We start from the raw sequence: 25,122 nt of genomic DNA, 5'->3' as shown, positions 1-25,122 counted from the left end.
CTAAGGAATTCTAAGAGGTAAATCTGAAGAAGACAGAGGCTATTCAGACATGGCAACCAGCACGCATAAGGCATAAAGAGAAGAGTTTGAATACAAGATTCATGAAACAGCAAATAAGTCATCTGAGTGAGAACACAGATTTTGTGAAGACAGGGATAAATGTGAAGCAAATCATGAAAGTAAGTCAGACTGCAGAATATTTCTAATGTCAAGATAAGATGTTTCGATTTTATCCTAGAGACATAGCAAGATGATTTTTGCAATAGTGCAGAAGATGGATTAGAGAGGAAAGATACTAGAAGAAAGGAGAGAACACTCATTCAAATTAACAAGCATACAATTAGAAGTCTTTTGCCAATAGTTCAGGGGAGCAGTGTTTCACAGCTTGAACAGAATAAAGGGAAACAGAAAAAAGATGTTGTGAAGACAGTATCCAACAGACTTGACAAGTGATGAGACAGAATGGGAAATCAAGGATGACTTCGAGGTTTGGCCTGGGGGAGAAAAATGTCTTAGGTTGCTATCTTCAAGTACGTGAAGAATTATTATGTGGAAGGAAAATTATCAAGAGAACAGAATTAGTAATAAAGAACAGGACATTAAGAGAAGCAGATTTCAATTCCTAATGACTAGAGCTCTCCAAAAATAATATGGACTTCCTCAGGAGGTATTCTTATCACTGGAAATCTTCAAGCAGAGTACCCACAACCACTTAGTTAAGTTAAGTTAAGTTAAGAAGGTTAAAGAGGATCTCCTAATCTAGTATGGTTAAGACTAGATGACCCCTAGAGGCAGGCTAGGTGGCTCAGTGAATAGAGCCAAGACATGGGAGGTCCTGGGTTCAAATCTGACCTCAGACACTTCCTAGCTATTTAACTCTGGTTAAGTCTAGAACTCTGAGGTCCCATCTGAGATTCTAGGAAAACTGAATAATTAAGAAAAACTAAAGTCTCTTTTAAGTTTGTGCCAGCTATAGACCTTTTTCTCCCCCTTTACCTCAGGTAGGCATTTTCCTCCCTTAGTTGTTTTACTTCTCTCTCCATCTTTGGGAAACGTACAAGTTCTGACTTCATGTTCTTCACAATGGCAGCATCCTGCTCCTGCAGAGACAGCTTCTGCTCTAGTTCCTGAGAAGACCAGAGACCCAAAACAGAAGAAAAAACACGAGAACACTGTAGAAATGCTAATGAACTATTAAACTTTAGCAATTTCTTTTTTCAATACAAATCAAACTTGATGCACTTAAAAAAGTCACAGTGCTACTGACCCAACATCAAGAAAGGAAATTTGACTCATTTTTAAACTGTGGGGATATATCTATCTTGATGCAGCAACAGATACCTAATCTACTTGTTTTGAAATGCATGAATAGGGTTAGAGGTATATGTGATTATTAATAAAGTAAAAGTACCTGGTCCAGAATAAATCTACAAAAATGGCCTCATTAGCCATATCTTTAACTGAGTGGACAAAGACTCAAAATGCATGCATGCCATAAAATTAAAATTCATTCATTTTATTTCTCTTCAAAAAGATGTTAGGGGACAGCTAGGTGGCTCAGTAGATTGAGAGCCAGACCATAAGACAGAATATCCTGGATTCAAATCTGGCCTCCAATACTTTCTAGCTGTGTGACCCTGGGCAAATCACTTAATCCCCATTGCCTAGCCATTACCACTCTTCTGCCTTGAAGCCAATACACAGTACTCATTTTAAGACAGAAGGTAAGGGTTTAATTTAAAAAAATTTTTTTTAATTTTAAAATGTTGGAAGAGAGGTGGGGGTAGGGGAGAGAAAGAACAAGAGTCTTGTAAATAAAAATTTCCAAAATTTGAAATAAAAATAAAATATTAAATGGTTACATAAGTATCTAAGAATAGAATAAACCCAATGCCGGAGAACCATAGGTTGGAGATGACTCAGTCTAACAAATAATTAGTTAAAAATTACTTAAACATATTTAAAATTCATGTCATATATTTATTTTGAGCCTAGTGATATACTATATGTATAGTATAAGATGTTGAACCCTAATTCTGCCCAATTGCTCCCTCATTTTCTTAACAGTTCCTTTCAAATAATGAGTTCTTCCTGAAGGAAGTTACACTCTTGAGCTTATTAAACACAAGGTTATTAAAAAAATTGTCATACAGTTTCATCTTCATCACTTTTGAATATTCCTGCAGGAAGACCAGGTTCGTCACTTCTAACGTCTATAAAACAATAACATCTTTACCTAACTTGAAGGGAGCAAGAAATCAATACTACTTACTTTGATTTTCTGTTCATTGTCAACAATAAGACACTGATTTGCTTGGAGCTCCTGGACTCTCTGGTTGGTTTCCTGACATTTTCTGTTGAACAGATGAGAGATGTGGATATATAGAAGCATTTCACAAATTAAGCATCAATGCAAATATGAAAGTCCATTCAGTGGAAAAGTATTAGTAAGACTTGTGTGACTTTAGCAGAATCAGGACAAAGGGCAAGCAAAGTAAGCAACAGCTAATGGGTACAAAACAGAATACTTTTTAATATTTTTAAATTGCATCTGTTTTTAATGCCCAAAACTTTTATTTATGGTAAACTATTATTCTGTAGGTTTTATAGTGAATGCTCAAGCCAGAGCTGGACAATAAGAAATCTTCCAAGAACAAAATGATAAAAGGAAATGGCCTATCTCAATAGTTGTCTGCGTGTCAAATTCCACAGATTCTGAGCAACAGACTAAGTTTTTAAGGTAAGTCCAAAGATTCAGATTTGGGATGGGAATGTAATGAAATAATTCATGGTGTACAATATACCATAAAAGTAAATTTTAATAAAGAATTAAAAATAGATGCTATTTCCCTCAACCTTCATATTTTTCAGGACAGTGACACAAAATAACAACCTTCAGGATACTGAAAATGCCACTAGACCTAAGGAACATTCCTCAAAGGCTGGAAATTTTATACTTCCAGATCAACCAAATCCTCAGGACAGCTTTCTTTCCTTCTTAAAAGAAAGAAAATTATTCCATCCTACATAAAATAAATGTGAATCCTACCACATGTTACTTCCTAGGTGAAAAGGGACCAAAAATCTTCATTGGGATTTTCCACCACTTAACGGACCTTGAAACAGCTATGGCCTAGTTAGGTGGATGAAAAGTTTCATATAAATACAAACACAGGACAGACAAGCAAGTCTAGATTGAAGCAGTGAGGTACCCTGAGGGAAAGAGAGGAAGCAACAAATAACCCAGTCAAACGACCATCATCACCTTGATTACTCACCTCAGTTCCTGATGAAGATGACCAAGGACTCTGAGCTCAATGTAATGAGGTGGGGAGGTCCTAAAGCTCTTGCAGGCAAGTTGTCCCAAGATTTATAAATTGATACTGAGACTCATCACAGAATACCACTAACTAGCCCACCAGGCAAAACCTCATTCTCCCTGGAAACTCCATTAGAGGGATCATACCAAATTCCTGTCCCTTCTGCTGAGAAATTATCCTCACCCCAAACCACCTTCTGTAGTGGCTAGACAAAGACTCCTTCATACCTTTGCCCAGAGACTCAGTATTGCTACAAGGTCAGCTAAGGGGTCTCCTCTCTTCAGAGTGAACATGATAGCCTCCATAATTATATTATATACTGATTATATAGACAGTTTTACCACCTCCTCCTCATATCATTATAAAGTAAAGTACTTCCCAACAATTTTATTTCTTTTTCCTCTTAAGTCCTTTCTAGAAAGGATTTATCAAAATTTCACTGGGGCGGGGGGGGGGGGGGGGGAAGACCTGCTAATAGAAAGTCCTGAACCATTTTTTCCAAATTCAAAATCTTCAGGGATTAAAACAAACAAAAACCTAAAGGTGCAGGAAACTTCATGACATGAGTGGAATAAGATAGGCAAGCAGAAAGAATCAAAAAGACTATGTCTAAAAGTAGTTCATCCCCATCAGTGAAGTCTTTTTGAAGGACACATCAAAGAAACCACTAGAGTAGAAAGCACTCCCCCTTCCTAGCACAGCACTTATTCATCTCAGATGCAGCTTCTGGAAAGCGAGACACCCAACCCCAAAAATCAGGGCTATGATAGCACAGCTGAAGTTTCAATAGTTCCTTTCAGTGTTCAATAAATACCAGATGCCTTAAAAATGCCATTAGAGGCAAATGTGTTAGTCATGCACCCAATCTTTGAACTGTTTCACAGTAAAATGGGTGTCCTAACCAGAAGTTATGGTACAGGGGGTCTATAAGGAAGAAAGACAAGTTCTGAAAAGAGCTTTCATAGTAGCACACTTTGCTAGCACTACAAGATCCTGAATAAGCATCAACCACAATAAAAGCAAGCCTCTTGACTTGATATGGAGAAAGAAAATGGGTAATGTCATCAATCTGTCAACTGAAGGCATGTTGAGAACATAACCATGTCCAGAATTGAAGATGGACCCAGGCCCTAATCTCTGTTGGCAAAAGTTGACAAAAAAAGTAAAATTATAAATAGAAGAGTACTTAAAGAAAATGCACATATTGATACACAATTGATAGAGCTGGAAAAGTGGTAGTCATTCTTGAAAGTAATTTTGGAACTGTTTTTGCCCAAAAAATTTACTAACCAGTATATACCTTTTGACTCAGTGATACTAACCCTATACACCAAAGAGATCAAGGAAAAAGGAAAAGAATCCATGTGGAAAAAAAAGCCCAACAATAGTGGATACTCGTCAAATGAGGAAAGCTGAACAAATTATGATATAAAATGTAATGGGACATTACTGTAAATGATGAAAAGGATAGTTTCAGAAAAACCTAGAAAGACCTGTATGAACTGATGCAAAGTGAAGAAAGTAGATCCAAGAAAAGAATTTTTTTCTAGCAAAATTGATGCAAAAACAATTCTGAAAAATCTAAGAAATCTGAAATCAATGCAATGACCAATCAATGCAATGATTCCAGAGGCCTGATGATGAAGAATGTCATTCTTATCCAGACAAGGTGAAGGACTAAATATGCTGAATGAGACATGCATTTTTGAACATGGCCTACATGAGGATTAGTTTTGCTTGACGGTTTTGTCCCCCCGCCCCTCCCCCAGGGGCCGTATGAGAAAAGAAAAAATGCTTCTTAGTTGAAAAAGAATTGTTTAAATGAAAACATAGTCTGATCAAAGGGGAAGAAAAGAAGATGGGAGCAGCATTGATCCAGTTCACCAAATGCATTTCTTTCAGGAATTTCAACCTTTTCCTTGCTGATCAGAGGGAAATTGCAGAGGTAATCCATCTTTAGAAACTTATACAGATCTTCCTGATATAGGCATCAAGAGACAGTTGGCTCTACATGACTTAATTGGCTTTGCAAGGGTCATCTGTGAACCCTATCTCAACTGAACTCTGAGGCCCAGAGAAGCTCTTCATTGGCTCCTACTAATTTTTTTTTTTTAAACAAATCCCTATCTTTCATCTTAGAATCAATACTGTGTATTGATTCCAAGGAAGAAGAGTGGTAAGGGCTAGAAAGTGTCTGAGGTCAAATTTGAACGTAGGACCTCATGTTTCTGGGCCTGGCTCTCAATCCAATGAGCATTTACCTGTCCTCCCCACTAACTCTTTATAAAATGATGTTCATTAGGCTGTTGTTCAGACAAGATTCTCATTAACCCTTTTTCTTCCACTTTGAATATACCTTTATTTTTTTAATAGCATTTTATTTTTCCCCTTTTACATGTAAAAACAAATTTCTAATTTTTCTTTTAGGGGGGTTCTAAATTCTCTCCCTTCTTCAGACCCCTTCTCCCTAACTCCTTCTCTGTCTTCCCCCCTCTCTGAGATAGAAAGCAATCTGCTGGATTTTACACATGTAATCATATAAAACATTTTTCCATATTAGTTGTTTTGTAGAAGAGCTCTCAAATGGGGAAAAGGAATAAAGAAAATTAAATATAGTATGTTTTAGTATGCACTCAGACTCCAGATCTTTCTGAAAGGGAAGATGGCATTTTTCATCTTGAGTCTCTGGAATTGTCTGGTATCCCTATATAGTTGAGAATAGCCATCATTCACAGTTGTTAAAATCCAGAAATATTGCTATCACTATATATACAATGTTCCTCTGATTCTGCTTCACTTTGCATCAGTTTGGGTAAGTCTTGCCAGATTTTTCTGAAATCATCCTGCTTGTCATTTCTTAAAGCACAAACAGTGTTCTATATATCATCTGCCACAATTTGTTCAGCTATTCCCGAACTGATGGAAACCTCTCAATTTCCAACTTTTTACTACAACATAGAGCTACAATAAATATTTTTTAACAAATAGGTCCTTTTCCTTTTTTTAATCTCTCTGATACATAGGCCTAGTAATGGTATTGATGGACCAAAGGGTATATGTACAGTTTTTTTGAGTCCTTTGAACATAGTTACAAATTGCTATCCAGAATGGCTGAATCAGATCACAACTCCAGCAACGGTATATTGGTGTTCCAATTTTCCTGCATCCCCTCTAACATTTATCATTTTCCTTTTCTGTCATTTAAGCCAATCTGATAGGTGCCACTAACCCTTTTTAAATGGAATTTGTAGGTTGTGGTTTAGGTTTAGGTTGTTGTTAACTTCTTCTGCAACCATCCAAATCCATGGTGATAAAGGTCGCACACCCTCCACACACACACCCAGACCCAACACCAAAGACACTAATAGAGTGGGACAAAGGCACTCCTACCACAGGTAATATCTAATTCTCATCCTTAAGCAGAATTCAACACATTCACCAGCAAGACCTTTGGGTGTTTTCTGCCTGGAAAGCCCTTGACCCCATGAGGAGTGCTCTCTTTACCTGTACTATTACTAAGTCCATAAGGCAAATTTCTGCCTTCAAGATGAAATCCTTAAAAAACAAATATATTCATCTATCTCTAATTGTGGAATGCCCAATATCTTCACTTCCCTTCAACAAGGGATCCAGCTTTTCTAAAATTGTACTAAGAAACAAAAAGTACAAGTTTTGAAATATTTTTACTCTCCTTCCTAATGAACCTATCACACTGCAGTGTAGGTGGGGGCCTCATCTTTATCTCATTTAAAAGGTTCCTCTTATACTCAAAATTACTGTAACCCCAGGGTACCACCTCCTATATCTGTCCATTCAATTATCTGCAGCTCTATTTCTTCTGCAAAATCCTTCCCAAATTTCAATCACAAAATTATCCACAAAGTCACTAATGCCAAAAACTCTGGGTGGGACTGAACTCCCTATTCCAGAGATTCCAGTTCAACAATAAAACACAATGTAACACTTGACATGTTATTATTCAATCCATATGTGTTACAATGCATCTGTTGAACAGTAACAGACCTTCCAAGGCACAACTCAATGAAAGGAAATGGCCTATCAAATCTCACCTAATTTGAGCAACAGCATAACTAAGGCCAATGATATAGTCTTGAGATAGAATGCAATGAAACACATAAGGACAATAAAAAGTAATAAAAATTACTAATTATAGGGGATTTAAAAGGATACAAATACTATAAATAGATACTGTTCCCTTATGCCTCCACATTCACCAAAACAAAGGGAACTACACAAAATCTCAGGAACATCCACTCCCCATAAACTGGACTTTTTATATTCTTTATTCCCCAGAATGGGCAAATCCTGAGAATGACCTCCTTGCCTCCTTTAAAAGGAAACCATTCCAGCCAACATAAAATAAATGCTATTCCTACCACACCATCTAATGAGGCAACCCAAATGCTTTTGTAAATTTACATTTTGCTGCAATCTATATTCTAGTAGCAGAAAAGAACTGCTTTGTTCAGTGGAATATTGTGAGAATAGATCATATATCTGGCAATCAATGGAGTACAGTGCCTTTATTAAAGGAGAAAGTGATTGATGATTTTCAGTTCCAATTCTGTTGATCTGTATTTCCCCACCTTGTTTTAAGGGAACCATCAATGGATATTAAGTAATTAGGAAGGCAAATACCATGATATTCTCAACAGCCAATTCATTGTTAGTGACCTGTCACCTGAGCATTACAAACAATAAAATAAGATCAGTCTTAAGTCAAAGTTATTTATTTCTGGCAATCAAATGAGAACTAGTATTTCTGACTACAAACTAAAGGAGTTAAAAGGAAGAAGCTCTAAAGTGCAGTATCTTGCATTCACACGCACATAATTATTTATATATATATATATATATATATATATATATGAACATATATATATAATATTATATTATAATAAAAGCCACAAAATTATTTACAAAGTAAACAAGACAAAATTATATTAATTACTCCCTATTTTTCATATAAGGACAATTTTACTGGATGTTAAGTGGCATTAAAACAGTCTAGAGGCAGACTTAAGAAAAAGAGTGGGAAGAAGCCCAGAAATGGCCAATCACTACATGCAGAAATGGGTAACAACAGATGCTATGAACCACTGAAAAATTTGAGAAGAATATTTTTTTTTAATACATGCAATCTGAAATTCAGGAATTTTCTAAACAGCTAATAGCCAAAAACCAGAGCTTCAACAGCTGTCTACAGGTATTTCACCAAGTAATAAAAATGTTCTGGTAAGCTTAAAATTCTGTCATTCTTAAAGAAATATTGATAATTAAATCAGATGTTAACAAATCAGCACATAGCCCTACCCAGAATAAAGAGGGTTATTTCTCAAATTCAATGTGACCCATGATGACAAATAAATGTCATTTGCTATAAGCAAAGGCTCTTAAGTGTGCAGAGGGGGTGGGGGGGCGGAAGAAACGCCTTTGGCATCTACTGAAACCTACAGATCTCATGCCAGAATTAATCCCATAAATGCATAAAATAAAACACATAGGGTTATAAAGGAAGCCAATTATATTAAAATACAGTTATCAAAATACTTTTTAAAATAAATTCACACTCCAAGTTAAGAATTCCTGCTTTACAGGTTAATGGTCTTACAGACGACCATAAGCTTAAGCCACATTGCAAATTTAGCAAAGCCTGGTTGAGTAATATATCATATATCAAATTATAATTTTGTTTTCCTTGCATTCTCTTCAACATATAAAATAATGTAATGTCATTCCCCAAATAAGATACCTATTTATCTAATAAAGAAATAAAACTTACACCTAAACCTAAAGACAGAGAAATCACCTTTTTTTTAAAAGGAAGTCAATGGAAAAAGGGAAAGAGCACTTTCTTGATAATAATATTCATCAGTTAACCTAACCAAAAGTAATAGGAAGTTCCTAAATATATTTCAAAGCCCATTCTTTTTTTTTTTTCACAAAAAAATCATTAGTACTGACTATAAAATTACAAATCTAAGTAATGAGAGCTTTCTTTTCTTGCTATTTACTGAGTTTATTAATAACCACAACAAAGCACAGAAAGAAATAATTTAGATTCAATTCGATTTCAAAAGAGAATATTTTTTCTATAAACTATTCATATAATAAAATCCAAAACTGAACTATTGGCTTGTGGGTCAATGATATTAAAGCTAAAATTATTTCTCAAAAATGTTTGTTTTTCAATAGTACCTATGATGTTATGTCCCAGGAGATGAATCAAATATTTCCATAAGTCAATACTATCAATCAAAAGGCTCTCCATGAACATTTCATTTATATCCACAATGAACTGTCACCAAATTGGAATGGCACCAACATCTTTAATAAATTACTTTGGCTTATATGAAGATTAAATTTAACTCTCCTCTGATTGTGAAATTAATTAACTCTCCCCGATTGTGAAAATGAAATTAATCAACTCTCCTCTGATTCTGAAGATTAAATTGTAACCCCTGCCCATTTTTAGATTTAATCACCAAAATATAAAAACCCTACTTAAAGTTGAGTGGGAAGATCAGCTCATTTTTAGATTTAATCACCAAAGGTGTAAACACCCCATTCACAATTGAATGGGAGAGGTCTGTGAGGAGGTCTGTGAAGAATCAGAATTAAACTAACTGCCCTTGGGCAGTCTTAAAGCAAAGCTTCAACTGTAATTGGTAGATGTAAAATTAAAGGAAGGAACAGGAAGTGAGGCAAAAGGAAGTGTCTTTAAAAGGGAGTTACAACTTCCTGAGTGGAGTTCTACTTGGGGTTCTACTTAGCATGGAGGCTGAAGAAAAATCTGCTGACTGGACCCAAGACCCTGTTCCTGGTGAGGTTGTTCTTAAATCTATTCCTTTTGGACTGACGTGGTGAGTGAAAAGGCTGACTCCTTTCCTGGATATTATTCTAAAAAGAAACTAGCCTCAGGAGAGACCTACCTCTTAAGACAGTTTTCCTCACATCCTTGGCACTGCCAAGGCCAGCTGAAACTAACTCTGCGCCCGGGTTGAGCCAGGGTCTGGGAGTAAATTACTTAGTGCTTAGGCTAGATATCTTATCCTATCCTCTCTCTCTGACATCCTACTTCATTCTTTCTATATTTTGTAAAGAAATTATCAACAAATCTCTTTGGAATTAATATAAATTCCTGGAAACCCTATTCTTAAATAATCCAGTCCAACCTTTTATAATATAAACCCCTATTTCCTACCCTTAAAATTAACAACAATGATAAAAATAAATGAGGCTGAATTCATATTATAGCAAATCGTTGAATAGTAAGATAATCTACAATTTCAGTAATGTAGCCATATATTCCTTCCATTGATGGGGATTGCAACACATTCCATCCTGCCCATCATGAACAACCTTCTTCCCAAAAGCCTGTCAAAGGAAATTCATTCACTGTGCTCAGGTCCTTCCTTATTCTCTTCACATCTCAAGGACCAGTGAAACAAACAGGTTATCCACCACTGTCATCATCTGTCAAGTCCATCTTTATGGATCATACATTTCTTTAATTTCATCCTTTATTCTAGTTATAGTGAGTAAAGAGAAATGAAGCACAGCATAATACTCTTCAATAAAACAAATTTGTGACATAGTTCCACATAGGTTTTAATGAAGTAAAAAAAAATAGAAATGCAGCTTCTTTAAATGAGGTAGCTCTTAAATTTTCTGGACTAATGTAAAATCTTTTTCATTCCTTTTAGGTTCCACCACCCAGAGGAAAATGTTAATGAATAAATTAGAGCCATTTTGTAAATGTCACACTCACTCTAGTCTTCTAACATGATGCTAAAGTGATACATTCACAAATAACCTCTGAGAGTTTAAAGTAATGAATGACATTGTTACAAAAATCAACAAATCCAAAAACACTGTATGGAGACCAAAGTCCTGTTATAATGGGTATTCTTTTCATTCATGGATTGGTCTGGCTAGCCACTGAGTTCTCTTCCAACTTCCAAATTCTAGGATTACTTGATTCTCTAACTAGATATTGAGTTTTTCTGTACAAAGAAATTTTCTGGAATAAAATTCTAAGTCATGTCACTAAAGTAAACATAGCATTATAATCCATGGTTTGTGATAGCCTTAAGAACCTAAAATAAATTTATGAGAACTAAAATGTAGAGAAGATACAGAAAATGACACTGGATTTGACAATTAAGAGAGGCCATTAATCTGGACAAGTCAAGTCAAGAAATACCATAGGGGATAGCTAGGTGGCTCAGTAGATAGAAAGCCAGCCCTAGAAATAAGAGGTCCTGGGTTCAAATGTGATCTCAGACACTTCCTAGCTGTGTGACCCTGGGGAAGTCACAAGACTTACCCCTTACTGTTCTTCTGCCTTGGAACCTGCAAGTAGTACTTAGTATCCATTCTAAGATATAAGGGAGGAAGACAGAAAAATAAAGGGAAAGAGGAGAGGGAGAAAGGAAGGGAGGGAGGGAGGAAGGGAGAAAGGGAGGAAGGGAGGGAGGGAGGAAGGGAGGGAGGAAGGAAGGAAGGAAGGAAGGAAGGAACGAAGGAACGAAGGAAGGAAATAGAGAGGGCAAGGGATTTTATTTGCCTTTCTTTATATCCTCAGCACTTAACACTGTGTCTGACACAAGAAATATTTTAAAAATCTAAGCTGAATGACTTTTCTTAATCATAAAAAAGATATGTTAAAGTTTATTAAATAGTCTATGGAGCTACTTACTAAGCAAGGCAAGATCTAATAAGATTAGTTATTAATACAATAAATAATAATAATTTAACCATAAGGTTTTCCTATGGATATATTACTAGCTTTCCATAAACTCATTCTAGTGGGGGAAGGCACCATATGTATATTTGGGAGTTAGAAGGAAAAAAACAACCTATAAATTTCTATGCAATGATAGGCATCCAACATTTCATAAATTTATCAAGAACAGCTAGGGAAAAAAGCTTTTCTTCAACCAAAAGAAAGCAAAATACATCAAATAAGTTCCCTCATCAAAGTACAGACAAGAGCTTTATTTTCCTGAAAGGGATGATGTTACTATACTCACTTGTTCTGCACATCTAACTGCTCCATCAGCTCCTGCTTCTGGGATTCCAAATTCTTCACTTGCATCTCCTGGTTCATTATATTCCACTGCAACTCAGAAATTTTCACCTTTAATTCACTGATGGTCTAGATCCAAAAGAAAGAGGGAAAAAAAGGCAAACAAAATGCCAAGACTATCAGGTCAACTAATTACTAAGGCAGAATGCGCTGATATCAAACACTGTTAAACAAAGATGAAGACACTCATCCAAAAGACCAGATAGACCAGTAAATTCTGTAAAACAAAGACAATAAAGAAAGGAGAATCACTTCCAAAATCTGTTATGAGTTCTCATTTTTATAACTTAAGTCTACCATTGGGAGGGTCAAAAGCATTGTTATCCGTCAGAGTATGCAACAGGAGAATGAATTGGCTCCCTTTGCAAATAACCAGTTTCTCTACCTGCTGATCTTAAGCCTGTTGTAGTTTTTCGGGTTTGTGTTGGGTTTTTTTAAAGAAACTCTTACCTTCCATCTTAGAATTGACATTAACTATCATTTCCAAGGCAGAAGAGCAGTGAGGGCTAAGCAACTGGTATTAAGTGACTTTCCCAGGGTCACACAAGTAGGAAGCATCTGAGGTCATATTTGAACTCAGAATCTCCCAGCTCTAGGCTTGATTCCCTATCCAGTGATCCACTTAGATTTTCCTCATAAGATATTATTATTACAGGATAACCTTTTATATTAAGAGCAAGAATCACCCAAAAAGTAAACTAGCCATGAAAAAGAGAACTATAGAAACATAGTCAGTAGAACATTTATCCATAGCAGATCAACAATATAGCCAGTTCCAGTCTTGCTCATCTTATACCAACATTCAGAGTAAGTATACTCTCTTTCCCTGCCTATAAATAAAAAATAAATAATATAACCTTTTGGCAACATCCAAATAGCCATCAAGAAAAGGACCAGAAGGGGGACAGAAGGAATACGGACAACTTGCTATCATCTTTTCCCTTTCTTCTTTGACTTTTTTCCCCATCATCTCCCTTCAGAAGCACCAACCATAGACACCAATGAAATAGGATTATTTTTTCTTTAAGTCCTCAGTCTTAGTGCCTTCTTATAACATGGCAAATGCTTTGGTCAGCCACTTCAGATGAATTAGTGACTGTTCTAGTTTTAGAGTCCCTGGTGCTCTGGAGTCACTACATCCTAACAGAAAAAATAGAAACCACCATCTCACCACACCTCAACCCCTACCTCCAAAAAGCAGAGCTAAAAGATTATAGAGACTGTGATCCTGTGAAACCTTTTACAATTCCTCTCAGTAAAATGAGGGAGCTTGAATTATATGATTCCTAAGTTTCTGTACAACTATAATTCCCATGATCTTGAAATATGATCTCTAATGCTTTTTGAAGACTCACCTCATTAGCTTCAGCTAACTTGTTCTCTTTCTCCTGAAGCTTCTTATTTGCAGTGTCCAGATTCTGTTTACAAGACCTGTTGATTTCAGTCTGTTCCTTCAATTTATTCTCCATTTCTACTTGTCTCTCGTGAAGCTGTTTGATACGGGTCAGGAGCTCCTGGTTGCGGTCAGCTTCTCTCTAATGGGAGAAAATAACTTCCATTCAATACCATAGAAAAGAGTCCTGGAAAGAAATTGGGTAAGCTGAGTCTGTGTCACAGCCAACTGACAGTGACCTATACTACAAAGGGGAAACATGAATGCATAATATTGGAAAATTCTTATTTGGTCTTGAAATTTAGGATGTGCCTTTTAGGTTTGGGGTTTTGTTTGGGTTTTTTCAGGCTTTCAAGTTGTTTTTGTAACAACTGCAGATTTTCCTTACCAACTGAATTTTGCTCTGGACAGTATTAAAATAAGTTTGACTCAGGGACAGATAAGAGAGCCAGTAGGTCCTGGGTTCAAATCTGAACTCAAGACACTTCCTGGTCTAACCTTTACTGCTTTTCTACCTTAGAACCAATTAATACTTAGAATTGATTCTAAGATGGAAGATAAGGGTCTAAATAAAGAAAAAACAAAAATAAAATAAAATCAATTGAATTCTCTAAACATACAATATTTATTAAAAGGGGGAAGGGGAATATACACATAAGGATTCAAAATTTACCAAGACTAATCTACATATGGCTCTTAATTATAAAATCTTGGAAAGTGTGCACTAAAGCTAGAAAACAAATGCATCCAAATTATTAGTAGCAGAAGCCAAGAGAAACAATGACATTAAATCCTCCCTGTTAGTCACTTCATTAATTCACTGTCCTTGAAGGTTTCTCCTTCAGATTCCCTTTTCCAGATTTTATCTCCAATCTACTACCACCTATGTTTCATTGGTTTCACATTGCTCTACCAATGAAATGATCTCCTAAAAGAGAATTCTAACCTGGCCATCAGAGAGATCACTTGTTCAGTACCTGTTCCTAACCTCTCTTTTAGCCTTAACCAGTACTAATTCTAGTTCATCTTTTTTAAATTTTTTAAATTAAGTTTATTTATTAATTAATTTTGAATTTTTTCCATGGTTACATGATTCATGTTCTTTTCCCCCACCTTGTACCCCTCCCCCATATAGCCAACAAGCAATTTCACTGGGTTTTACATGTGATCAAGACCTATTTCCATATTATGTAAATCTTAAAATCTCTCAGACTTGTGAATGTTAAAAATTTCCCCATCAGGGAATTCTTAATTGGAACAAATTCCCTACTGAGAAACATTTCCCATTTTGATGTGAGAACTCGCCAGGATCAGAAATGGGAGGACCTCTACTCCACCCGTACTTAAGACTGCTTTAGGGGAGAAAACTCATTGCTAAACAAAGAAAGTACTTGGATCCATGCTTATGGTGGGGCAAGGAGTTCTTTGAGCCAAACCTGTTTTTAGAATTGATACAATGGGATGCTAAGTGCCTATAAAGGTAGAGCAACTTGTAAACTACTTAGACCTAAAAGGTGAAAACTTACTCAGAGGTTTTCTCTTAAAGAAATTAGTGGACACAGCAGCATTTTTTTTCTCTCTTACTAAAGAGATTAATCTACTCAGCTGTGAATTCAAAATGGGCTGTCTTTTGGAAAACATCTACAGTGATTGGTAGATGTAGGGACTTAGGGGAGGTGACATGGGAGAAAAACCCCTATATAAGAAAAAGCAGAATCTCCAGGATAACCTTTTGGAGAAATCCTTTTGGAGAATCTCTGATGAGGACCACTTGGGAAGAATCTCTTGAGAGAGGCTCTGGAGAAGGGAAGCTCTTGGAGGACAATCTCTAAGGAGGTCTCCCTGGAGCTCCTCTAAGGGGACTCTGTCCCTCTGGAGGCTCTGGAGAGAGGCCCTTTGGAACAGTCTCTGGCTGGAAGGCTCTCTGGTGAAGTCAGCTGAAATGGAGCTGGCCTGGTGTTACTAGAATCCTTGTTTAGTCAGACCTTGTGGTGAGTGTTAAAAAACTGACTGATTTCTCTCTTAGACTCAGGTCTAGGCCATATTGGCTTGAGGCCCTTCATACTTATTCCTTTCTTACTCTCTCTCTCTTTCTTTGATTACTCATTGTATTGTTAATTTAAATCTCTATAAAACCCAATTGACTTGGGTATTTGAATAATTGGGAATATTTCCCTAGCAACCACCTTATATTTGATTTAAAACCCAAGACACTGTAGTGAAACATATTTCTGCGGTCAAAATTACTCACCCTCTCTTATATCTATCACAATTTATATCTTCCACCATTTTAACTCACTACAGTTTAAGACCTCAACTAATTTTAATTCTCATAATTATTAACATTTGCACTAACTCCAGTTCATCTTGATCATAACATTTTATACAAATCAAAAGTGGACAATAAAAAGTCATAAAGAATAAGTATGGTTACAAAGAAAGAGATATGAGAAAACACCTTTACCCCACCTTTTAGTAGAGGTAAGTACAAGGAATAGTATATTACACATATTCCAGAATTTTTCAATGCATTGATTACTTTTGCTCACTTTCTTTTTTTTTCCTGGTCTTTAAAAAATGTTATTTGAAACACAGAAGAAAAACAACTGCTTGATCACATGGGTTAATGAGGCTATGACTGGGAAAGTAGACTCTAAATGATCACTTTAGTACAAATATTAATAATATGGAAATGGGTCTTGATCAATGACACATGTTAAAAACCCAGTGGAATTGCGCATCAGATACGGGAAGGGGGTGGGGGTGGGAGAAGGGGACAGAAAGAATGAGTTTTGTAACCATGGAAAAATATTCTAAATCATCTAATTAAATAAAACTTAAAACAAAAAATAAATAAATAAAACAAAAAAATTTTATTTGTTATGTGGAATGGCTCTATAGGAAAGAGATAGCAAAGTCTGGTAATGTAAAGAAAGTTAGTTCATCAATAAAAATTTATCTTAAAAAAATCAGATCAAAACTTGGCATTTTCTAGAAGAGGAAACAGACTGTAAGGTTAATTGATTTGGGAAACATCATGTAAGCTAGTAAGTCGGAGAGAAAAGACAAGACCTCAAGTTTCCTAACTCCCAGTCCACCCTCCCTTTTCTACTCCATCCCATGGGAAAGAGACTTGAGAGGACAGAAAAAGCTTCCTCAGAGAAAAGGAGGCTTGGGAAGCAGAGAGGAGCAACCAAGACTTTGTAATCCAATTCTCAGCTTTCATTTCTGGCAGTATTTCTGCTAAAATTGATTAGCACTTATTGAAAAAGCCATGGCAAATTGCTCTGCTAATCAAAGCAGATCAAGTCAGGGATTTACATACTAAAGGAGGATTATGCCACATCACCTCAAAGGAGCAGAGGAATCACAGCCTGTCCTGCTCCTCTGTAAGGCTTTCTCACCACTCTGGTAAAATGCAAGACCTAGTTTGTACCTAATTTGTTCATGGATGGGACAAGGGGGTTCCTTTATAGGAATCTACCTTTTCCAACTCCTCTATTACATATACAGTGTCTGCCAATACCTCTGTTATTTTCCCAGAGGAAGGAAGAAAGCCAGAAGGTCAAATTCTAGACATAGCTGCCTACTTAAGCAATATAGTTCAGTAAACCTACAAGCACATTCAACCCAAAAACTTTCAAAGTCATCATTTAGGTTTCATTTCCTCTCTCATGTGGGTCCTGGAGTTGTCATCATTCCAACTCATCACTGTCAAGGTCCTGAAGCATTTCCAATTACCTAAGCCATTTAAATAATTGGCCTAGAGGAAGAATGCCTAAGCATTCCAGACCTGAAGCTCCTTGGCTACATGCTGTCATGTCACTGTGGAATTTTTCAGCTGACTGGGCACTTATTTATTTGGCAGGTATCACGCGAGTTCTCTCTCAAGAGGCTTGTCTCGAAATGGTTTAGTCTCTAGCTCATACCCACCTCATAATTCCTGGCATTAGTTGTTGCTGCCTTCTCAAGTTCAACTCTAGCCCTTTTATGGCTCAACTCCATCTGTATCTTCTCCCGTTCTACCTGGATAAGGTGAGACTTTGAACGAATCTGCTCAGCTCTTTCTTCCAACTGTGGACAACATAGAAACACAGAATGACAATGTGAAAGTTGGAAGGGTCTTCAGAAGCCCTCTGGGCCAACCCATACATGATAGAAAACAATATATATAGTAAACTTATTCTCTTGAAAGACCTAAAAGGAAAAGGATTCTACCTCCCCTTTCCCCCTTGGGCTTTTTAGTCCTCTTTTGGAAAGCTCTGATTGTTAGAGAGGTTTTCCTGACATAAAGATTTTGCAGCTTCTATCCATCACCCCTGTTTCTGCCCTCTGGCAGAAGTTTCATTTTATTTTTAAACCCTTACCTTTTGTCTTATAATCAATACTGTGTTTTGGTTCCAAGACAGAAGAGTGGTAAGGCCTAGGCAATGGAGGTTTAAGTGCCTTCCTTGCCCAGGGTCACACAGTGTACTAGTGGGGAATCAAAAGGAACCAAAGTTTTGACAGATACTGAGAGTGAGGGAACAGGTAGAGAGTAACACCAATTCTCCTTCCCCCCAGGCAGAGCTGTTTGAACACTGGAGTCAGATCTGACTAGAGCTGAAGGGTAAGAGAAATCCCTTTCAGTCTCTTTCTTCTTTAGTTGATGTTATTTGTAATCCCCCTTCTAGTACATTTAAGATGTCTGAGTCCGTAAAGTAAAATTAGATATTTATTGGATAAGGGGTGAGGTTATAAATTAGGAAAGAGGAAGCAGGAAATCCCTGAACTAACTCCCTCCTATAGATGTCTTCAAGGGTTTGAGGCATAAGTCTGGGGACTAAGTCCCAGACTATCTTAACATCTTGGTAGATTCAAGATGATGGTGTATCTTGTCTCAGAGATATAGTTTGAATGTGTCTTCTGAAAGATAGGCTATTTCTTTCCTTGAAGGGAAAAAGTTTCTGTTCCACTACTGTAACACAGATTAATGGTCTGGATCTCTTCCTGCTCAACAAGGGATTTGTATATGGTAGCTAAGTAAGCTCAATGAAGATTTTGCTCCTTCCCTCTTCAAGTCAAAGAGAAAAGATCAGCAGTCTCTAACTGTTCCACTCTTTTCTTAGCTGAAATGTTCCATTCCTATCCCCCATTGGCAGTCAGGGTTCCATCTCATCTCTTCATGAGATCACCTTGAAAAATCCAGTTATTGCATTCATTTTAGCATTTCTCTCTTCCATAACAGCTAGGAAGTGACTGAGGCCACATTTGAACCCAAGGCCTGGCTCTCAATCCACTGATTGAGGAACTGATTCAAATTTATAAGATCCATCACCCAACTGATAAAATGGTCAGAGCAGGAATAAGCAGTTTTCAAAGGAAGAGATACAAGCAATCAGAAATAGCCATACAAAAAAATGCCTCAAATCACTAACAGGGAAATGTAAATTAAAACGCCCCTGAGTTTCCAACTCATACCTATCAGATTGGCAAAGTTAAACCAAAAAATATAAAAGGAAAACAAGAAATAATGAAGAGCTGCAAGAAAACACATGTTGAAGTTTTATTGGTAAATCTATTAATTGCCCCAGCAGTTCTGTAAGTAATTTGTAATTACGCCCAAAAAAATGATACCAGCAGTTGGTCTATAAACCAAAGATTAAAAAATAAAAAGGAAGAAAAGGACCCACATAGATATAAATATTTATAGTAGTTATTTTTGCACCGGCAAAGAACTAGAAACTAAAAGGATAGAAGGCAGATTGTTCATCAAGTAGGAAATGTCTGAACAAATTATGGTATAGGAATGTAATGGAATATAAGTGCTCTAAGAAATGATGAAGGAGAGTTTCAAAGAAGACTAGGAAGATTGATATGAATTAATGCAGTGATATAAGCAAAAAAGGGAGAACAATTTATACAATAATAACACTATAAAAATAAACACCTCTGAAAAGTATAAAAACTCAGAACAATGTAAGAAATCTAAGGTCCTAATTCACAGCCATCAGATTGGCAAAACTGAACAAAATGGAAAATGACAGAAAGCTGCAATAAAACAGGCCATTGCTAGAACTTTGGTGAAGCTATGAATTGATCCAGCCATTCTGGGAGATTATTATGAAATATTTCCTACAAAATAGATGTTTTGGACATGGGCTTTAAAGACTATAATAGACACATAAGAAATGCATTTTCAATCAAACAAAAAGAAGCAAGATTGTAGCCAGAACTTAGACTGTATATGTTGATAATTATACCCAAATTTCACATTCTAAAGAGATTCTCCCAAGACTATTAAGACTTTGAGTCCAGTTTCAGCAACATATTTTGCATTTTGTCTGAGGAGTAGCCTACCTAAATATGAAGAGACCCATCACAGCAATCTATGAAACAAAGGGAAAAGTTTGTAGGGCAGAGAGTGCTAAGAATCAGTTTCCAGAAGAATCATAAATATGAACTGAAATACCAGTATTCTGAATATGCATTCTCTGCCCAATGACCAAAAACCTGATGATACAACTGGAGGAACTAAACCACAGATACTGATATCCTTACTCTAAATGAAATCAGAAGGAAAAGAAGTTGCAGCTAAACGGAAGGAAAATTCTCAGGATTCTCTATGGAGAAAGAAGTACTGTCAGAGGGAATTTCCTTATTACAGTTCTTTAAAGTTGAAGGCAAAGTGTCTTACATGTATATTTCCTTTTATCTTAACAAGGACCCTGGGAGGTGACCACTATTATTATCCCCAGTTTAGAGATGAGCAAGCTGAGGATAAAAGTGACTCATCCAAATTTGCATAGCTAATCAGTGTCCCTTTGTGAGAATTTAACACCAGTTTGCATCCCTTTTTCTTGGCACCCTAAGAATAGTCTTAGAGTATTAAAAAGAAAGTTTCATATTGAATTAAAAAACCCATTCTTTAGTGAATTGGGTTTCAGTTCAGTTACCACCCTAAAGTCTGAGGCTTATCTGCATACTCTGGGAGGACTCCAGAAGGCTTGTAGCTCCTTGGCATCTGGAAGACACTTGCCCCTTGTCCCACATGACTCCTGGCATCTGGAAGACCAGCCTATGACCCAGACCAAGGTCAAATCTGTCTACTCAGGGAGATCCAGAAAAAGTGATGTTGAGGGGGAAGGGCAGGGGTAGGGTAAGGAGTATGAGTTATGACTCAAGGAAGTTCTCATGTCTTTTCTGGGCAAGCAGTGACAATGAATGAATATACAAGGAGAGCAGCTAGGAAAGAAGGTATGCAAAGGGGAGAGTTTACGCATTTTCTTTCACTGACCTACTTTTTACTTTTAAATAAATAATTATAAATTAAAATATGATCTCCAGAGAATTTTAATCCTAACACCAGACAGGACTTTAAATCAAGTCTTCCTGAGAAGAAACATTTCACCAGACCCATCATTTAATCCAGCAGTGCTTACTGTAAGTAAAAGCAAAACAGCTACAATGAATAAGACTTTTAAGGGTAGAAGGAATGCCAGTGGGGTTGGGAGAAGGTAGATAAGTCTGCCTGAATATACCATTTTCATCCTTTCCCATCCCCTCTCTATTTATTGGGGTTAAATCTAAATAGATAAGGAAGTAGAGTTGAGATGACCTGGACTCTGTTCTAGACATGAGAGAGGAATAAAAACTTTGAGAAAGGGAGTATGGGATAGTAAATAAGGACCTATACTTAGTGTCCAAGGTCCTGGTTCTAAATCCTGGAACTGCCAATTACTACCTAAATGACTCTGAAAGACATTTCATCTCTCTGACTTTATTTCCTTACCTGTAAAGAAAGTGTTGGATAAAATAACCTTTCAAGACCCCCCAGCTCTAAAGATATAAACCCATGTTATTTATCAAAGGATGGCAGAGAGACATTCTACAAAAAATGATGAAGACAGAGACCAAATAACAGGCATGTTTAACCTGAAGAAAAGAAAATTTAGGGGGCACGTGATAAACGTTTTCACCTATTTGAAGGACGGTTGTGTAAAAGAAGTGTTAAATCTGTTCTATTTGGTCAGAGAAAAACAACTAGAATGATAAGTGAACCCAACACCATTTCATGTCAGAAGGTGGGAGAGATGAAACAATTGATATTGAGCCTAGACATATTGAGCTTAGAGAAAAGGTAAAGATCAAGAGAAAAAAGGAGATAAGAAATGATAGCTACCATATTCCAAGTGCCATCAGGAAGAAGAGGAGATTTATTATTTATTTTATGTAGCTCTGAAGACAAAACTAGGACCAAAGGATAAAGGATACAGGGATGCAAAGTTTGGATATTTATAAGAAAAAGATTTCTAATAATTTAGAGCTACAGAAGAATGAAACATGCATATTTTTAAGTTAGTGACCTTGCCAATGCTCAAGTAGCAGCTTGTCAAGAATGAGAGAGATGAGAAAACTCACCATGCATGGTACATTCTAGAAGCTGTGAATCCACCATCTTGACTAAAGGAAAAAGGCCATGTTAGGAATTGATAAATGCCTAAGCAAGGTAGAAACCAGACAATGGAAAGTCCTGAATAACAGGTTGAGGAGTTTGATCTTATTTTATATATGTATATGTATAGGAGTTTCTGAAAAGATCTTTCTGTGACAAGATGAAAGAATGTTGATGTTTCTTTTTGCTATGTTTTCAATCAATCTGGAGGTTGTATGCAAAAAAAAAAAAAATAAGACACTCCACCTCTCAACTCCAGTATTTTCTCTGGCTGTCTCATCCCCTGCCTTTGTGCCTAGAATGCACCCCTTTCTCATATCCATTTCCTGGCTTCCTTCAAGTCCCAGATAAACTCTCAGCTTCCACAGAAAGCCTTTCCCAATATCCTTTAATTCTAGTGTCTTTCCTCATTCGATTATTTACCAATTATCCTATAGTTTGGGTTTTTTATTTCCTTTTTAAACCCTTACTTTGTCTTAGTAATAACTAAGACAAAAGGGCAAAAAATAGGGAAACAGGGCTAAGTGACTTGCCCATGGTCACACAGCTATGAAGTGTCTAAGGTCAGATTTAAATCCATGTCCTCTTGACTCAAGGTGTGGCTCTCTTAGTTGTCCCTATATTTGCACATAGTTATTTGCAATGTCTTCTCCATTAGACTGTGAGCTCCTTGAGGGTAGAAACTGGCTTTTGTCTTTCTTTATATTCCTGCACTTAGAACAGTGCTTGGCACATAGGAGACTGTTATCAATTTTAGATCTATGGACAGGAAAATAGTTTGTGACCAAACAAAATAAGGAGGATCATATAGGATAAAATAGACAATTCTGATTACCTAAAATTAAAAAGGCTTCACGATAACAAAACCAAGGCAACTAAAATTAGAAAGGAAGAAGCTAAGTGGGGAAAAAAATCTTTGCAGCAAATTTCTCTGATAAGGTTCCTATTTCCAAAATATAGAGACTCCATTTCAAATTTATAAGAATAAAAGCCATTCCCCAAATGATAAGTGTCCAAAGAATATGGAATTTTCAAAGGAAGAAATGCAAGCTAAAAATAGAAATAATTATCTGTAGTCGAGGCATTGCCGTAAAGGCAGGAGACCTCCTCTTCTCCCCGCTTGGGCTGCATAGTCAAGGTCATAGGTTGAACTGTACGACCTGCCCAGCTGCGTGTTCAAGATTGGAATAGTCAGCATGAGGGAGGTTGGATAACGACTGTGAGAAACTTGTTTTTCTGCCCTTTTTTGGAATCCTCTCGGTTCCTCCTGGTGCCTGGCAGGTAACGTCATGAATTCCTATGAAGTTGCCCAATTATTGGTTCCTGCTGTTGCTGGGCAGTAACGTCATATCTTCCTGTGGTTTTAACCTATATATGCTTTGTCTGAATCCAATAAACTTTGTCGCTATGCATTTCATATAACGTCCATTCGTTACTCTTCATTTTCGTTACCCCAAATAAGGTCACACAGGGCTGGCCAACCCTGGAGCTGAGCCTTACAATTATCCAAATCACTAATAATAAGAGAAATGCAAAAAAAAATGTTCTGTTTCATGCTCATCAGATTGGCAAAGTTGACAAAAAAGGAAAATTACAAATGTTGGAGGGGCTTCAGGAAAACATGCAACTAATAAACTGTTGTTGGAGTTATGAAACAATCCAGCCATTCTGGAAAGCAATTTTGGAACTATGTCCAAAAGTTATTAAACTATGCTTGACTTTTGACTTAATAATGCCACTACAAGGCCTATATCCCAAAGAGATAAAGGAAAGAGGAAAGATACCTATATATACAGAAATATTCAGAGCAAAGCAAAGAACTGGAAACTAAAGGAGTTCCCATCAAATGAGGAAATGGCTGAACAAAATTATAGTATATGAATATAATACTACTGTGTTATGGGAAATAATGCAAGGGAGGTTTTCAAAGAAACCTAGGAAGATTTTAATGTATTGATACAAAGTAACATGAACAGAATCAGAACAATTCATACAGGAACAACACTATAAAGACTAACTACTTTGAATATCTTAAGAACTCTAACCAATGCAATAACCTGCTATGATTCCAAAGGATTAGTGATGAAGCATGCTACCCATCCCTTGACAGGGGTGATAAAACCCAGAGTACAAATTTTTAAAGGCATTTTTTAGAAAAGGCCAATGCAGAAATGTCTTTTGCTTGACTATGCCTATCTATTAAAAGGAGTTTTGGTTGTCTTTTGGTTTTGTAATACGTAAAAGGGAAGGAAGAGAAAAAAATAGATTTTTCTTAATAAAAGAAAATTAACATAAAAAATGGGGGGTTCCTACCACTCTCTTGAACAAGGAGGCTCCAAGGCACAAGGGCCTTTACCCATACTAACCTTTAGTAAGGTTGACCCTGGAGCAGTGTTGGATCCATCAACTACATGGTCCCAAAATTCCCACATATACTTACTTGCATGCTCTGCTGATACTGCACATTCAGGCTAGATCCACCCTCCACATCTGGTTTTGAAATGAAGTCTTCCAAAGTCCTCAAGCTAGAAAGGACAGCAGTATTTTCCTCAAGATTTTCCATGATCACCTTTCCTCCTACAGAAAGATAAAGGAAAAGCAAAGGACATCCTTTATAAACACCACAAAATCTATATACAAGTGGAATGACTAAGCAATTCACTGCCTTTGCATCTTGCATCAAAATATTCCTGTATTCCAGTGTTTCTCAAATTACTCCAGCATTCTTCACAACATTCCTATGATCCAAGCATTTTAATGAGGAGTAAACTGATCAAAGAAATAAGCCCAATGAAAGAAAGGAATGGAATTCATGTCATGGTCGCATGCATACCTCTTGAGAGCACAAGAAAGAATGATTTAG

The 25,122-nt window shown here is 36.6% G+C and overlaps 1 protein-coding gene across 8 annotated transcripts in view; it reads right to left on the bottom strand.

Annotated features, from left to right (window-relative positions):
* The window catches only part of MAD1L1 (mitotic arrest deficient 1 like 1), a 999,035-nt gene that overhangs the window by 959,725 nt on the left and 14,188 nt on the right, over positions 1 to 25,122 (bottom strand). For 7 of the 8 annotated variants that reach the window (XM_056804306.1, XM_056804308.1, XM_056804307.1 and 4 more), the window contains exons 2-7: positions 24,700 to 24,836; positions 17,759 to 17,899; positions 13,788 to 13,967; positions 12,377 to 12,501; positions 2,273 to 2,354; positions 997 to 1,127 (exon numbers count right to left, since the gene is read on the bottom strand). In XM_056804306.1, the coding sequence (XP_056660284.1) occupies positions 997 to 1,127; positions 2,273 to 2,354; positions 12,377 to 12,501; positions 13,788 to 13,967; positions 17,759 to 17,899; positions 24,700 to 24,822 (782 nt within the window). In that variant the 5' untranslated portion in view covers positions 24,823 to 24,836. The remainder of the gene's footprint in view (positions 1 to 996; positions 1,128 to 2,272; positions 2,355 to 12,376; positions 12,502 to 13,787; positions 13,968 to 17,758; positions 17,900 to 24,699; positions 24,837 to 25,122) is intronic. The other variant, XM_056804311.1, reaches the window with a different exon arrangement.

This window comes from Monodelphis domestica, chromosome 7 (assembly GCF_027887165.1).
Source record: "Monodelphis domestica isolate mMonDom1 chromosome 7, mMonDom1.pri, whole genome shotgun sequence".
NCBI lineage: Eukaryota > Metazoa > Chordata > Mammalia > Didelphimorphia > Didelphidae > Monodelphis > Monodelphis domestica.
This window is presented reverse-complemented; position numbering and strand designations above follow the sequence as displayed.